The sequence below is a fragment of the Chroicocephalus ridibundus genome, chromosome 1 (assembly GCF_963924245.1).
Source record: "Chroicocephalus ridibundus chromosome 1, bChrRid1.1, whole genome shotgun sequence".
In the NCBI taxonomy this organism is placed as follows: domain Eukaryota; kingdom Metazoa; phylum Chordata; class Aves; order Charadriiformes; family Laridae; genus Chroicocephalus; species Chroicocephalus ridibundus.
This window is the reverse complement of record NC_086284.1, coordinates 156849034-156865359: the sequence shown is the minus strand read 5'-3', so window position 1 is coordinate 156865359 and position 16326 is coordinate 156849034. Positions and strand designations below refer to the sequence as shown.

The window sequence follows — 16326 nt, the reverse complement described above, 5'->3', positions numbered from 1 at the left end:
GCAAAGAGAGTAGAAGTGTAGTGTGATCCATTTCAAATATTTATACAGGGTGCATAAGTAAACATAAGTGTTGTATTTTTAATTGAGGCTCTTTTAAAAGGAAGGTAAAGACTTGCATTTTTCAGCTGGATGTTCAGTTGAGATGAGAAGGATGTGAGAGATGATGAGAAGGATGCACGTGTGAGAGTACGTTTGCGTTGAGTGGTTGATGCAAAGGAGTTCTGAAAAAAAAATAATTACCATTTGAAAAATAAAACATAATTGACTTACATAGCTCTTACCATCTTTTACAAGTGAAATGAGCACTGTGGATAAGCTGTGATTTATTTTTTTTTATTACAAAATCTGCATAAATGAAAATACAAGCATCCCCTTATTAGTTTATACTCTTTTATAGGGTAATGATTGCAGCAAGGTATGCATATAAAAACTGTGTGAATAGCAAAGGAGTAATAGGAAAGAATTTTTTGCCTTTAGAGATCCAAATGCCAAACAGAATCATCTTTGTGGGTTAGGTTGAACATGGGTTTTTTCTATAGGAGGATTGTCTAATAAAGAATAGTAGGAGACAAGGCACAAGGGAGAAAGTGTTTGTAAGCTATTCTCCAAATGCATAGTTAAGGATGGAAATGCTTATATATATATATATATTTTTCTTCTTCTCCATTACGTGAATTGTAGGGAATTGAGTCTGTTTGTTAGTTTTTCCTGTTTAGCATGAGGGCTTCTATTTAGTGGGATCGTTACTATCAGAGAATCCACTGTGCTTGGAAGCGTAAAGTGCGAGAGAACTGCAGCTAGAGTGCTGAAGGAGAAAGAAAACAAAGACCAGGATTCTACCTGGCGCTTTGGTGCATGTTTAAGTGTATGTGTGGGTCTAGCCTTTCTACAGCAAAACACTCAAGCACTTGCTGAAGCAAGTGTAAGGTAAGAAGGTACAAAAGGGTTTAGTACAGTTGGGTTAACCTGACTTACCTGGGCTAACGCTCAGCAAATGGAAGAAAAAAAACATGTGGTGGAGCTTATATTTTTAGGGGTATTTTTTAGGTGAAGAGCTTAGTAAGAGCTTTGCCTTAAAATAGCAGTGGACTTCTGTGAAGCACTGAAATTTGCCCATCAGAAGTGTCTGGATGATTCTGCTCTGTTGTGGCAGCTCTTATGTTTTAAGTAGATAAATGCTATGAAAAACACAGTTATTTTTAATGTATCATTTCCAAGCTCTTTCAATGAGATCTTAAAAGTAAGGTTACTTTCTTTTTCTCCTCTGGTTGCTGCTTTCCTCTTGCCAATTGTTCTAAACACTGGAACATTTAATTAATTTTGCATGTTTATTTCCTCTCTAGGAGATAGGTAGTTCATTAATCTGTCACTGCAAACATGCCCCAGAGGGGTGTGATTGTTTTTTTTTCTAAAGTTTATTTTTTGCAAAGGAGGGGCAGTAGAAGATTTCCTTTTCTTTTTATGTTTACGGAATTGTATTAAGATCTGTATGTGCGTAGGCTGCTGTAGTGTTGTAGTGTACTGTTTATTATTATTATTGTTTCTTTTCTCTATGCGGACACGAAGCATAAGAAATTGTTCACAGGGTTCATAAATAATTGAGATAAGCATTAGGGCATGTATAATGTAAAAGTCTGTCCTCCCACTTGAATCAACCTGATGGCCTGGCAGAAGAGCTGTCAGGTTGCTGCGCAGGAGTGCCCAGGGCAGGACCCAAGCTCACTCTGCCTGTTTTCTTTCCTGGGTGACTGGAACATGTTTCTTAGGAAAAGCAGCTGTGCTCCAAATGAGTTGGCTGGCATCTCTTTGCCAGTTGATGGATGATTAATAGGGGTGAGAGGAGGAAGTCACAGCTTCATCAAAAGCTGAGTGTGTTTTCTTGGTGAATGGAAGTAGATCAGGTTCTGCTGGTAGTCTCAGAATAGGTGTGTGTGGCTTTACTTCAGTGAAAGTCTACAGGTTTTAAGAATTTCCAGAAAGCATGTCCTGTTCTTTATAATAAGAATTACTCAATATCTAGGTGATCTTCTGTATTTGTGTGGAAAAGTCAAATGCTGTTTTTCTGATAGAAAGTAGTACAATTTCCCTGTACTGTTCAGCCATTTTTGCAGCTAAAACAGGAAAGAAAATAATCCTCTTACTGAAATTACATATCTTTTTGATGTGAGTGTAATAATTTTGAGGGGATCTCATAACATCTCTGTATAATCTTTCATAGTTTGTTCCGACTAAACAATGTGCATAGCTTTTCTACGAGGCTCGTTTGGATTGTTATTTAATAATGCTCTGAATGTGCACTTCTGGTCCATGCTAATCAAAAGTCCATCAGCTAAAATTCAATATGGTAAACTAGCCTATCTATGCTATTTAGGTTTGTTTTTAAATGAAACCATTATAGCTAATCAACATGAATGAACAGAATGTTTCAGTTGACCTGAATCTGTATTTATGGTCCCATGAGGCATATGACCTTTAGGATGTAATTCAGTGGATTGTTGTGTTTGGGGAATGAGGTTCTTAATTAGATTCTTTAGGAGGTAATGGAATTCATTCATCTGTACTTTAAATTACTTTTCATTGACTATGTAATACACCATTTTGAAGAATAATAGGAGTAAGAAATTTAAATATTTTATGTTAAATTGCAGTGTAGCAGTCCCCCCAAATTTATTTATCAGTTGTCTACTACTGTATCTGTAAAGCTTTTTTCCTCTCCTTATAGTTGAGCAAGTTGTTTTATACAGTGTTTAGAAACATCCATTTCTATTAATGCTGTACTAATGCTTGCTTTCAGTGACATTCATCACCCTATTTATTAGCTTTTACATGGACATGCTTATGTACTTAAGCTTTGTGGTTTCTTAATACACTGAGTTTGTCTGAACAAGATAAACCATGCAATTCATATAATAATATGGATTATTATCAGTATCTGTGAAGATTACAGAAGTATTGATGGTAGAAGTGTTTTCCTCAGCTGCATTTAATAGAACTCTGTATGGAACTCATGAGTTCTGTGAATGAAGGAGTTAATTAGTTGAATGATGAGGACAATATTCCCTGGTGTCAATTGCCAGTCTGATAGCACAGAGAATGAATATTCACAAAGTGAATTTTAGAGCCAAAGCTATATCGAATAGGTAATAAAATTTAGTGGGACATCAATATAATGCCAGCCAACAACCATATTCTGACAGAGCAGAGTATTTGCAAAGAAATCATGAACAAAACTGTTCAGTTTCTGTTACTGAATAAATGTTTTTTTTTGTGTATGTGTGTGTATATATATGTATTTATAGCTGTGTGTAAGCACATACATATACATATGTGAGTTATGAATGTATTACCTGTGACTGAACTTAGCTAGATATATAAAACCTCTACCCTGTAGAAAGGACCTCTTAGCATTCATATTTCTGATAATAGTTTATTTTCTATAGAAAGTTGCTGTTTACAAGGTTTCATTTTTATAACTAAGTAAGCTAAACTGTTTCTCTCCAGTTGTTATGTTTAGCACACACAGCTTTCTTATGGAGTAGTTCCATGTCTATAAAAAGTGGGGTGAACAGGAGGAGAAACAGGAGAACAGGAAACTCTGACACTGGCCATCTGATTACCCTCCCACACTTGACCTGGAAAAGAACTATTTCTCCTTAGGTAACCCACTGCATTTAAGATGGTGTGCTTGTTTTTTCCATAGAAGCAAATTCAGAGATATGCGGTGCACTGATATACCAAAAAATTATACTTTTTACAAGAGTATCGGAAGTATCCTCTTAAATATTTTCTAGTTAAAAGGTGCTTTTGGAGAGTGTATGTGGCTCCTGGAGCAACAAAAATATTTTAGATTTGCTGTTGATTTTTAGATCTTTTTCCCCCTCCAGTAGAGAATATAGACAGTTATTAGAATTATTTGTAATAATAAATATTCAGACAAGCATCTGAGTATTTTCAGGCATTCCTTTTTCACCTACAAGTAAAAAATCTTGGTGGGACTCTGTGGGGAAAAAAGCAACACAAAAAATATCACTGTACTGTTATTGAAAGCCTAACTTTTACCCGAATGAAGGTGTAGCCTTGGGGAAGAATGGGTTGATGGCCTTGGGAATAAAGGATTGAAATTTTGGCTGAGGAGTTCTGTTGAATTCTTGCCTCTGTCAAAGATTAAGTGTGTAAACTTGGCTACATCCCTACTTCCTTTTCTTTTCCTTCATCTTTCTTATCTAAACCAGAAACCACAGAAAAAAATATCACTTCTGAAAACTCAAACATTATAGTTACGTATAAGTACTAAACAGAAATATTGAAACAGTGGCTTTTAAAATCACTTCTGATTCAATGATGATTTTTCTGGATCAGGCAAAAAATTATTTATTAACACTTATGGGTTTTTTTAGTGACCCCAGGCTTGCTTGAGTTGTTTCACCTCAACATCTGGAAATGGAAACAATTGCATGACTGGGACAAGCTCCTATGGAAGCTGGGGAGAGGATTACCTGCCCTGTTCCCAGTATGTCCCATAATAGAGCATGGCTTGTCTCCAGTTGCCTGTAGCAGGCACACTCCTGTCCTACCATGCGCCTAAGGAACATGAGAAGGCCAGTTTGTGGAGGGAGAGGAAGTGAAATTGTGAGTGGGAAGTATTAAAGATCTTGTAGCTGTAGTAAATTCCGCACAGACAGTGCAGAGTTACAAAAATACATAAAAAAAAATTAATCTCTTAACAGTGAAGAACACCAGTAGGTTGCTGGGGAAGCCAGACTAATGGGATGCAATGGATGTTTAAAACAAAAGTATCACTTAAATATCTGCTAATGAAGATCTAAGAGGACAAATCAAGGAGAAAAAGGAGTTGGTGATCTTCTATTAGGAGTTAAAATTACAGTTTACCTCAGGAAGATGCAAAGTTCCTGTGCTAAACTCTTTTCCCTCTAGTAACGAGAGCAGCACTGGGTCACAGAGTGGAAGGGAGGGTCTGAGCATCATACACAGAGGAGCTCTGTAGCAAGGAAGAAATGGAAAAGAACAAGAAGGGAGGTGGCCATGGTGGTGTTCTGGTTTGGTGGGCAAATATTCCCTGTGCTGGGCTGAGTAATTCTTCTGCAGGAGTGTCAGCTTTTGGTCAAGTGGTTATTTTGAACTGCTGATTGGAAAGCATATTATTTACAGAGTTCCAGCTTGGGTTGCTGAAAGATTTTGACACAAAAGTACAGATTTTGTTCTGGTTTCAGGAGAAACCACAGTTTGAGACAGTTTGTTTTGGGTTGGGTTTACACTTGGCTTAATCTTAATTCAGCACAGAGTAAGGATGGCTCTCAAGTGTTACAACAGTGTTTGAGCAATACAGGACTAATTTCTCTTCTAATCCTTGGGAAAACTGCACTTCTAGAAGACTCTAGTGCCTGAATCTGTGAAAATATTTACTTTATAGCCAGCTGTGCTAGGTGGGTTTCAAGGTCTCAGTGTTTTCGAGTTTAGCCAGGTGCTGGGACGAGGAGGAGCGAGATCTGGGTACTTGATGCAAGCTGGGCAACAGGATTATTTCATACTATTAATGTCACATTCAATATAAATTTAGAAAGTTTGCTGTGTAGTGCTTGCTTTCCCTTAATGGCGGCAATCCGGAGAACTTCTTGCCCCGGTGCCGGACCCCTGAGCCCTTCCCTTCCTCCCGAAGCCGTAGCGCTCACAGTGTCCGATGTTTGCTGTCCGTTGCTGGGAGTGCACAGCTTCCTGCTGATAGAACTGGCTGAGTATAATCGTTGTATATTTTATATTGTCATCAAGATCAATATATAGGTTCTTTAGTATTATTAATGTAAATTATTTAGTCTTACTCTATTAAATGTGTTTATATTTCAACCTTCAGATTTCTTTATTTTTCTCCAATTCCCTTTCCTGGGTGGGGAGGGGTCATTGGGTGATAGAATAATTGTCTAAATGATGATAAATTGTTGTGCGTTTCTCAAACCATAACAAACAGAAAGAAGTTGCTGAATTCTGTCTCCCAACCCCTTTTCCTGCCTGCTGAGCTCAAAGAAGTAGAGGTAATTTACAAGCAGTCCCTTCCCCACACCTACCAACAATCCCCAGGTTGTGAACCGATCTGGAAGACAGCTACCTTCATCATCACAGGCGATAGCGGAGCATTATGGGAAAAGCAACGTAGCTTCTTCCCATATTGTGCCAGTGCATAAAAGGCTTCACTTGTCAGAGCTGTCAGTCTGTCATTTTCATAAACCCTACTACGTGCAGTGAAATATTTCTTTTCTCTCCACAGACAAAGACTATGCATTTAAATTCCTATGTTTTCTGACTTAAACATTTTCTTATCTTTTCTTGGCTAAAAATAAAATGTCCTATAATTTTTGGTTTTGAATAGCATTTTATAGAATTTGGAATGGAATGTAGCTCCTCAGACCGTGTTAGTTTCTCAGCCAGCAAGGTGACATTTAAACTTGTCTTGAAAAGAAAAGAAAGGAAGAAAAAAAGTGCCAGACTCAGTGCAATTATGTTCTTGTTCCGTCTATGCACCTTTCCCCTCCATTTGCATGCCACTCATCTTCTCTGGGTTGCTGAGCCAGCTGTAGAGCCTGCAGGTGGAGTGTGCTGTTCTGTAGGATGATGTAAGGGCACCTGAATTAGCTGCCCCCTGAAGCTGTGCTGGAAGTTACCATCCCAGGTGTCTGTTATCAAACTGCAAAAGCTTATCTTAAATATGGGCAGTTTGCTGATGTCTTGGGACACTTTGATGCAATAGTCCCTCTCAATCAGCACAGGCAAAATATTGGGCAGCCTACGTGTGTCTGAGTGCATCAGTCTTGCTGCCACCGTTAAGCATTTATGATTTCTTCTAAGTTATTCTTCATGTATTTTAGTCTTATTTTCATCATTAAAATAGAAACTCCGGTTTAGAATGGGAATTTCTTCAGTGCCGCTCCTTCTAGCATGTTGTCTTACACTCCAATTTTGAAGGCACCCTCAATTCTTTATCCTTTATCACTTTATGGGCAGAGTGCTTGTGCCAAAAAAGTTTTTTTTTTTTTTTTTAACCGGGACTTGATTTTCCATCCTTATTTTCATCTGTCCAGATGTGACAGAGCTGTTTATACCAAGAAAGAAAGCATGCGCTAAACTAATGCTGAAATAATTACTAATTGCCATCCCAAAGGCTCTACCAAGAGATGGTCGCAAACCATGCTGTCGTGGTTTAGCCTCAGATGGCAACAAAGAACCACGTGCCGCTCGCACGTGCCTTCCTAATACAGGAAGGATCGTAAGAAAAGGCAAGACTCTTGGGTTGGGACAAAGGCAGTTTAACAGAACAGCAAAGGGAACAGGCAAACAACAACAATAACAACACGGATAGGGGAATATACAAACGCGATTACGGAACCGCCGCTCGCCGACCGGCCGGACCCGGGACGCCCCAGCCCGCTTTTAAGCAGCAACTTCCTGCCCCCTCCCCCGGCAGCTCAGGGTGGGCGTGGCTCACATGGCATGGAATACCAGGGAAAATTAACCCTATCCCCACCGGAACCAGGACCCATGCGTTTTGTCAGGTCTGCAGTATTTTCAGGCACAAAAAAAGTACTCATTTAAAAAGAAAGAAAAACTTTGCATTTTTTAAATGTGGCTTGTCCTGATTTGAGTTTAAACTAGCAGTGCAAATACTGTGGGTCAAATACCTTAAAACTGAGACAAACATAAAAGTAAGTCTGCATATTTATGACAGAGCACAGTATTTCAACTTTTAAAAGGCAGCACATGTATTTGGTGGTCATAACACTGGCAGAGTTCTGTTGGTAGCTAGATTAAAACAGAGAAAATAGATGGTCTTTCAGTGGAAGACACAGGATAAAGAATCTGCTTTTAACTGAGCCAGGGGCCAGCTCTTAGAGGACAGACATTTGATATATGCATGATAATACACAGGTTATCTATCTTTAAAAATAGAAAACGCAAATGTAGCCAAGTTAATTTACATAGAATTCAGCTAAACTTACAAAATCAAGTAATAGGTTACAATAAGGTAGAAGCCAGCAGGAAATCAACACAAAGCTTTTCAGGACGACTTTCTATCAATATATGGACACCTAAATTTATAGATAGGGACCCACTGAGTGTTTCAAAATTATATAGACAGTTGAGGCATCTAAATCTGCCTGAAATCTGTAGAAATGAGGTTCCTGTGCTGCAACTTCTTTTGAAAGTCCTCCTGGATTTTGTGTATTGGACTCACTATTGTGGAAATGCATTTCTTAGCCACATTTCTGTTGCCTGTTTCCCGGAAGAGAAATGCTGAATGAGAATCCTCTAGGGATACGAGAGTGGATGCTCTCATGGGCAGAGGAACGGTTGTCCTGAGAGGCTTCCCAAGAAAGCATCTGTGACCTGAAACACAGTTTGACAGTTCTACTGGATGTGGTAGGGGTTTAGGGATGTACAAAAAGGCAAACTGCAGAGGGGAGGGGTAGCTATATAGACGTTGGAGAACTCAGAAAAACCTCTGTAATTCCAGACCACACAGCCAGCAGGTGGGCTTCCTGATCTTGCTTGTCATTTACGGTCTAATGTCTATGTTGTTGTGTGGTGGGTTGTCTTAATTTTAAATGCAGTAATGGTCCTGTGAGGAGTTGCCCCAAATTTGAAGTCTTGCTCTTTTTCTTCTTTCAGAGAAGACTAAAATCACTTCATATCCTATTTCCGTTTTGATCTTCCATGGAACATTTCATCTAAGAAGTTTCTTCTTTTCTTGCAGTCCTCATTCCATCCCAGACCGTCTGCGGATCAGAGTGAACAGGATTAATTTACAAGAATATGAGGGGCTACATTACGACAAGGAAAAACTCCGGGAAGCTTGTAAGTTGGAAGAAGCCAGGTTTTAGATGCTTTTGGTAGAACATTCTGTATGAGTCTTACATTAACAAAAACCACCCAAAACAACAACAAAAAGCCCCAAACGCAGGGTCAAGCATACATTTTTGTATGAGTCATGTGGAGTGTATATTCATCTATCTGTGTATGTGCACATACCTATTCGCTCTATAAAAATTCCTTCCTATAAAAAGCATATATAGAGAATTCACCTGTTTTCTTACTTAACTGTGCCTTCTGCAAGTTGATTTTATTTACCGTAAAATAAGTGTTTTTCAGACATTTTTTTTATTCATGTCTTTCTGTTGGTTCTGCTAGGTTTCTACTAGTGTGTGAAACTATTCAAGATTTTATGATTAGCATTGAATTTGAAACTGAGTTGGGGGACCATGATTTATTTTGTACTGAGAATGTACTCTGACCTTGAACATGGTTCTTGCACGGGTGCATTTATCTTGGGAAACAAATCTGGCTTCCCCAGTCTCTTATTCTTTAACAGCCTTCAGTTTTCCACATAAGAGAATAATCACTGTTTTGTTTCCTCATATAATGGTTTAATTGCCACATTCAGGGGTAAGTCAAAAGCAGACAGCCGGTTGCTTTGGCAACATGGATGATGATGATCCATACTTAAAAATGGAGTTCCTTTCCTTGGTGACACATAGAGTCATTAATCAATGAGGGACATGGCTGCTTGTGATAACAATTTAATGGTCTTGTTCATGCATCTGGCTCATTATTCATATTAAATTACAAGCATGACTGTTTGTTGTGCAACAGAGCTCCAGCTCCCTCTGTAATACAGAGCTCTCTGGTAATTACAGGATGACAATCCTTTTAATTGGTTTGCTTATCTTACTGTTGGAAGATAGTTAAACTGTTTCACTTTCACTCCTCTAGTCCCACCCCGCCTTATTCTCCCAGTTCACCAGCTCTCCTTCCAACAAAAGAACTGAAATGGCTTAAATTTTATTATAGGTCCTGATGACCTTTTCTGAAGTTTCTGTTAGTGTATTTTGGTCGTAATTAAAGCAATCAAAGCCTTCATCACTGGATGGAGAAGAATTTTAACAGGATGAGGATTACGGCTCACTGGAGAGGAATTTGCTTCAAGTTTAAATTGAGAGTTTGACCTTGGATGGACCTTGAGTAGGCCATGTTGAACCCATATCTATCCAACCCTGTTAGAAACAATCTGACTCATTTGATATTTCATCATATGGTTGCCCATCTGAGGAGAACTATTCTCATCCATCCTCACTATGGATGTAAAATTTGTGTGTGTGTTTAGTATATATTATGTAGTCCTTAAAAGCTGTTTACATGTTCTGACACAAAATATACATCTCTTTACACTGTTGTCACTGCATTTGTAAATGAGGATTTATGTTAGTTGTCACCTGCAAAAAACCATAGTGATAACACTACACAAAATGCCATAGAATGATCTAGAATCTCTGAGATCTGGTTTTAGGTTACACGTGCATTTGATCAGTTGCTGTCTGTGATTCAAAAAGTAGATGTTTGTCCATGAAGAGTTAAAATGCTTGCTTTCAGACATTGGCAGGCCATTTGCAGTAAGACCCTTTTATCTCTCTTTCAAGTTGCTGCATGGCCAGCTTGATAATATAACATAGCTGGACTGGAGTATTCTCTGCAGATGCTTTTCATGAAGTTGTTTTTCCTATCTGTCTTCCTTTAGCTGTCTCAGTAATGCTTGTGCATTACTATTCTTACGTGAAAATATGAGAAAGTAAATAATATCCCCATCAACCTAAAATAAATCAGAAAAGATACCTCACCTTACCCATTCCAGTTATTAGGAACGTCCTGTGTAAGAACATATAACTTACAGCATACACTGATAGTCATCGGTTGTCTTCTCTGGACATAGAGCTTAAGTGTCTCCTATCAGAATTGTCCAACCTTTAGTTTTCAGGAGGATGATCTTGACTTGAGGACTTCTGGGTGATGCTATTTACGACTGAAGGAAATTATGTACAGGAGGAGAAGTGCTATCTAAACAGTCAGAAACTAATCTGTTTTAAATATTCTAGCCGGCTTGAATTCTGTGACGCAGAAAATGGGAAATCCCTGTGGCTCACTGAGCAGAGACCTAATGTGCCGGTTTTCCTGTGACTTACTGCAAGCTGCTTGCATCTCTTCTGGAAACTGAGGCATAGCCAGTCATCAAGTGGCATAGTTACACTAGAGGACTTAAGTTTTTATAAAGAAGGAAGCTGGAAAATCACATAAGTCTTCCTTTTAAGAAAAGCAGATAGCCATTTTAATTGCATTTTTGACATAGCTAATTGGATAAATTTTAAATGGTTTCCTGGTGGCAGGTCGATGGATTGCTGCCTGCCTGACTCTATGGCATGCTAAATACTTACATGAAATAAGCATGCTGACTATGCCCTCATCAGTAAACCACTTCAGGGAGCATTGCCATTAAAAGTTATTTGGCTAAAGGGGGAGGAGAGGAGTGTTGAGGGAGAAGAGACTCTCCGTCCTTTACCAAAGAAAGTGATTATGGAGGGAGAGGAGGGGAAATAAATAAATTTCCATGGCAGGTGAATAACTGAAATTTTGTTAGTGTGAATTAAAATTCAAATGCAGATAATATGTGTGTACTAGCAAAATACTAGAACACTTGTATTGGGCCCTGTTTCTACAATACTGTTTTTACAAGGCCTGTTACTGTCAGTGGGGTTAGCTTCCTTCAGCATGACTGTAACTCTCAGGTGCATGTATGTCTCCCTAAATGCTTGCAAAAGACTCAATTTACATATCTGTCCAGGCTTTGGCAGAATACCTGCAACTTAATTCCAGAATACTATACTTGCTATCCATCCCCTGCCCACAGGGGCACTTTTACCTTTTGAATCATTTGAAAACCAAACCAGAATCTCACAGCAATCTGAACAGGAAAAGGAAGCCAGTTAATAACGAGTCATGCTGTTATCCCTGAAGGAAAAATAGCAAAGAAGCTATTATGGTTTTTTGCCTGTTGCATGTCTCCATAATGGAGTTTTGAAATCTCTGACATCAGTGTAATAATCTGGATCACTTTAACTCACAGTCAATACATTTCGCTCCCCTTGTTTGCTTGAAATACTGATTTGATTCTATCAACTACTTCACCTAAAATTGCACTTCCCAACATATAACAACTCATCATACAAACTGTTCCATGAAGATTAATCTTCACTCTGCTGGAGGTAGACACCTCATTTTGAAAACCTCCCGAGCAATTAAAGAATGTCATTTTGTCCTCTAAAGGGCATGACCATTCTTAGCCCATTCTCCTTCTGTTGCTTTCTACTTTTCTTGTCGCTGCAGCTGGCATTTAACCAAGATGCTGTTTCTGAATTGTCCCTTTCTTCCTTCCCCATGCTCCTTTTCTCCTTCATTCTTTCTTCTGTCAGCATCTCAGTATTGTCTGTGGGATGATTGATGATGGTACAGAGGATGCTTATTGATCCTTCAGTGAGGAGGGGTGAATGCTTCTGTGCGCTCCCTTAAGAAAGGGATGTATGTTGGCATTTTAGTTACGTTGTAATGTTCTTTGCTGCAAATGTAGCTGTCTTCTCTAACATTTCCCTATCTATGCCCCAAACTTTTGCCACCCTGGTCACCAGCTTCACCACCTTCTGCCCAATATGATAATTGTAGCATGACCATAACCGAGAGTATCATATTCAAAAAGTGAGTTGGATTCATGTTTCTAGATGGACAGAACTTAATTCTGTCTCTGTTGCCTGCATATCTTCTGTGCACTCTCTCTGACTTTCTGTCAGGAAAGTGTGATCCAAAGCAGCATTGTGGTGGAAAAGTTGAGTTATTTTCGAAATAGCAAAATGTTTCTATTTATCACACTTTATTTTCCCCTTTCCGATGTTACTAAGAAATTCCTGTCAATGGAGGTATATGCAGAAATGAATTACATTTAAAAAAAAAATCAACAACAAACCAACCAACCATAAATTAGTTAATGATCAAGTGGTCTTCAACCCTTCTTAGTCCTTCCTGCCAACACTATTGTAGATTTGCACCATGAAGATGAAGCCGTGAAATAGCTCAACATCAGCAGTAGCTGCACAGGTTGTTGTTGTTTGTTGGTTGGTTTTTTTGTTTGTTTTTTAAAATAGGATACATCAGTTCTTACTGCCCTTACTTTGTTGCTTTGTATGCTCTAGCCATGGAGAACCAAACTTAGTTTGCTCAATACCACTAAGATTAAGGAGGAATAATACCTGACCACAGTGGTGGCAGTATCAGAAATGACTCTCAGCTCTGTATCAGCTCCAGTTCTCCTACACTGTCTTTTACACAGAGGCAGCTGTTCCTTGTCTCGTCTTCAATAAAATGGCACACTAATCTAAAAAGCAATTTTTGAAGAATATTTAGTTCAACATCTTGAACTATCTGCAATATAACAATCCTTTTCTCTGCAGCCTCCATGATTTGTTTGTGTGTGCCAGTAGGGGGTGGTGTAACGTGATGTTAACCTCAAATTCTGTCTCGGATTATATCTAGCCAGATGTCTATATTGCATGTGTTCCTGCCTTTAATTTCTGTGGGTTATCTGACGGTTTTGGGGTCATCTGAGGAGTTCCTATCCTAGGTACACAGGATAGGTACACATGGAGTGACAAGCTTGTGAGTCGTTTGGGATGTGTACAGGTACAGAGATACTATAGCTTCCTCATACCAGTGATATACTTACCAGAGTTTGAGAGTCACTGATCTGTGAAATGCATTCTGATACTGTAGAGCTCAGGGATATGGCAGGTGAAGTTAATTTGGAGACTATTCCATGTAATTGTGAGCAACTAGCTAAATAAGAAAAGGTGAACACCAAGGACTCGGTATTTACATCCTGAATATCCATAATGTAAAGGGCACAGAGGAGAAGAGGACCTTCTGCTAGGTGGCTACTATAGTGAGGGAACCCTGAATTAGCAGATGGAGTCAGGACAGGGGAGATTAGTCACTGAAGGAACTGTGCTCATGTTGGGAAGCACCTTTGATCTGGATGGCTTTAGATGAGATGGGTTGTGTAGCTACAAACCTCCTCTTCCATCCTGTAAAGGAAGCGCTAACGGTCCAAGTATGTGTCAGGAGGTCTCTTAGGGGACATGGTGGCTAATCTGTAGAAGCTCTGTAAAAGGCAGCATTACCTACAGACTGTCTACTAAATTTCACTGCATAAAAGTCACTGCCTTGCTCTAACAGCTTTGCTTTCTCAACATATGTTGTGTCGACGTTAGCTAATTCATGCATTTCTCTGTTACACTGATTTAATAAGATCTGAAACTGAGAGGGTTGGATGGGTTCCTTAAAGTCACCCAGCAAGATGAAACCAAGAGGGTAAGAAGTCAGCGATGAGTTAAATATTGGCAACTCTGCTGCCACTGATCTCCCAGATTCTTATGCTGGTATATACAGATGCAAACCACTGATAAATGTTTGTAACTGAAACAAATGACAAAAACAAAGAGAAAGTTGTCAAAGGCATTGTTTGTGCCAAAGGAAATATCTCCTTCTGCCTTTTGATGAATGAAACCTTGTGGGCTCTGTCCAGACAGCACAGTGAATTACATTTCTCGCTTTGATTGACCCACATGCATACACACACATGCATTCAAAGATCAGAAAGACACAGGAGTACAACAGAAGAAAAAGTAGTATGTGATCAGATAAATAAAGGGAGTAGCACAATGAATATATACACAGATGCCGAAATAGGCACCTTCAATCTTGGCTTTTTCAAACTTTGAGCTCTTGATCTTGTAGTCATAGTAACATTTATTTAACATGGTATATTGTTGCCTGGGTTGGGAGGAAGGACTAAATCCGAGGTATTAAAATCTCATCTCATATAATTGGGTTAGAGAATCATAGAATGGTTTAGCTTGGAAGGGACCTTTAAAGATCATCTAGTTCCAAGCCCCTGCCACTAGTCCAGGTTGCTCAAAGCTCCATCCAGCCTGGTCTTGAACACTTCCAGGTATGGGGCACCCACAACTTCTCTGGGCAACCTGTTCCAGTGTCCCACCACTCTCATTGTAAAGAATTTCTTCCTTACATTTAATCTAAATCTACACTCTCTTGACTTCACATGGGGCTTATCTACCTTCAACACAGTCCTCTGCCTTTTGAGCTAGTGGGGAAGTTGTCACCTGTAAGTTTGCAATCTCCTTTAAACTAGAAGACATGGACAGTAATACAAATAGATATAAATATATATTGACCCTAGAAGAGTGGGGAAATAGAAGAATATTAAGTTACATTTAAGACTTTCCAGGAAATCATGCTATAGTTTCTCTTTCTGGTATACACTTTTCTGTGAGATTTTTCTGTGTATATTCTACTTCTTCCATTTCCTTTCCTGTTACTTTTCTGATTTGATTTCCTCTTACCTTTTCAGTCCTGGCTGTCCCCATTGGCTGTCCCATCCCACGCACATCCTTCCTGCCTGTCTTAGTCTGTTTCTGCAGATTTGCAGCTCAGGTTTCTGTTCCTTTCCTTAATCCTAAATCTTTACTCATTGTTCAGCCAGAACTCTTCTTTCAGCCCTTTGTCCTGATACCCATTCCCTGCCAGTTTCAATTCCCAGCTCTTCATAGTTTTCTTTCTATAACGTGTTTCCTTTTATGTGGTGTTTGGAACAAGTTCTCTCTTCGACTTGGGCAGGTTCTTCCTTTTTGTGGCAGGGTATTGGGGAAGTCACTGAGAGCCTGGAGGGGACGACCACCTTCTCAAATGTGGCCTGATTTAGTCTGATAACCTCCATTGTGTTTTACCTCCTGACGTGCAGATTTTAAAACCGGACCACTAGTGCCAAGAAAATTAGCAATCAGTGAACCTAAGGAGGCTTAGTTTTTGTCAGTATAATAAACAAAAGGGACCTGAAGAGACACATGGCTTAGATTTGTGTGGTAAGAAAATCCTTTTGTACAAACTCAGTTGTATTAAAACCATACTTGGGAAAGCCAAATCTTGTAATATACATGTCTGAATATTTTAGAATCCTCTCCCAAGAATTTATTTAGTCCTTCACATTTCTAATATCAGTGGAAACCCCTCAGGAAAATGACATTTTTATAACATTGTCAGTAGTGAGGAGCCTTTATTTGCTACATTAAACATTTACAACCTAATGTCTAATCTCTCCAGTCCCCTGAGGTATGTCAGACTTGGAATGAGTTTTCCTGGCATTCACATCTACCTTAATGATCTGTCTTGAGGCTGTTTTGTTTGGGATTTGAGTGGGTTAATCATGGTGTTTAGATCACAAATTGAATCCTTTCATAACAATAAATGGGGAAGTTAATTGAATTTTATTTTTTCTTCATGGTGTCATATGCAGTATATTCAGGCTTCTTCCGTTTGTGTTCTCAGAACTATTAAAGAGTTCACTAGCTTTAGGTATTCAGCATAATG

General features: G+C 39.0%; 1 protein-coding gene across 11 annotated transcripts in view; it reads left to right on the top strand.

Annotated features, from left to right (window-relative positions):
• Positions 1–16326, top strand: part of DGKI (diacylglycerol kinase iota) — a 217565-nt gene that overhangs the window by 136232 nt on the left and 65007 nt on the right. For all 11 annotated transcript variants that reach the window (XM_063319739.1, XM_063319703.1, XM_063319729.1 and 8 more), the window contains one exon: positions 8762–8862. In XM_063319739.1, the coding sequence (XP_063175809.1) occupies positions 8762–8862 (101 nt within the window). The remainder of the gene's footprint in view (positions 1–8761; positions 8863–16326) is intronic.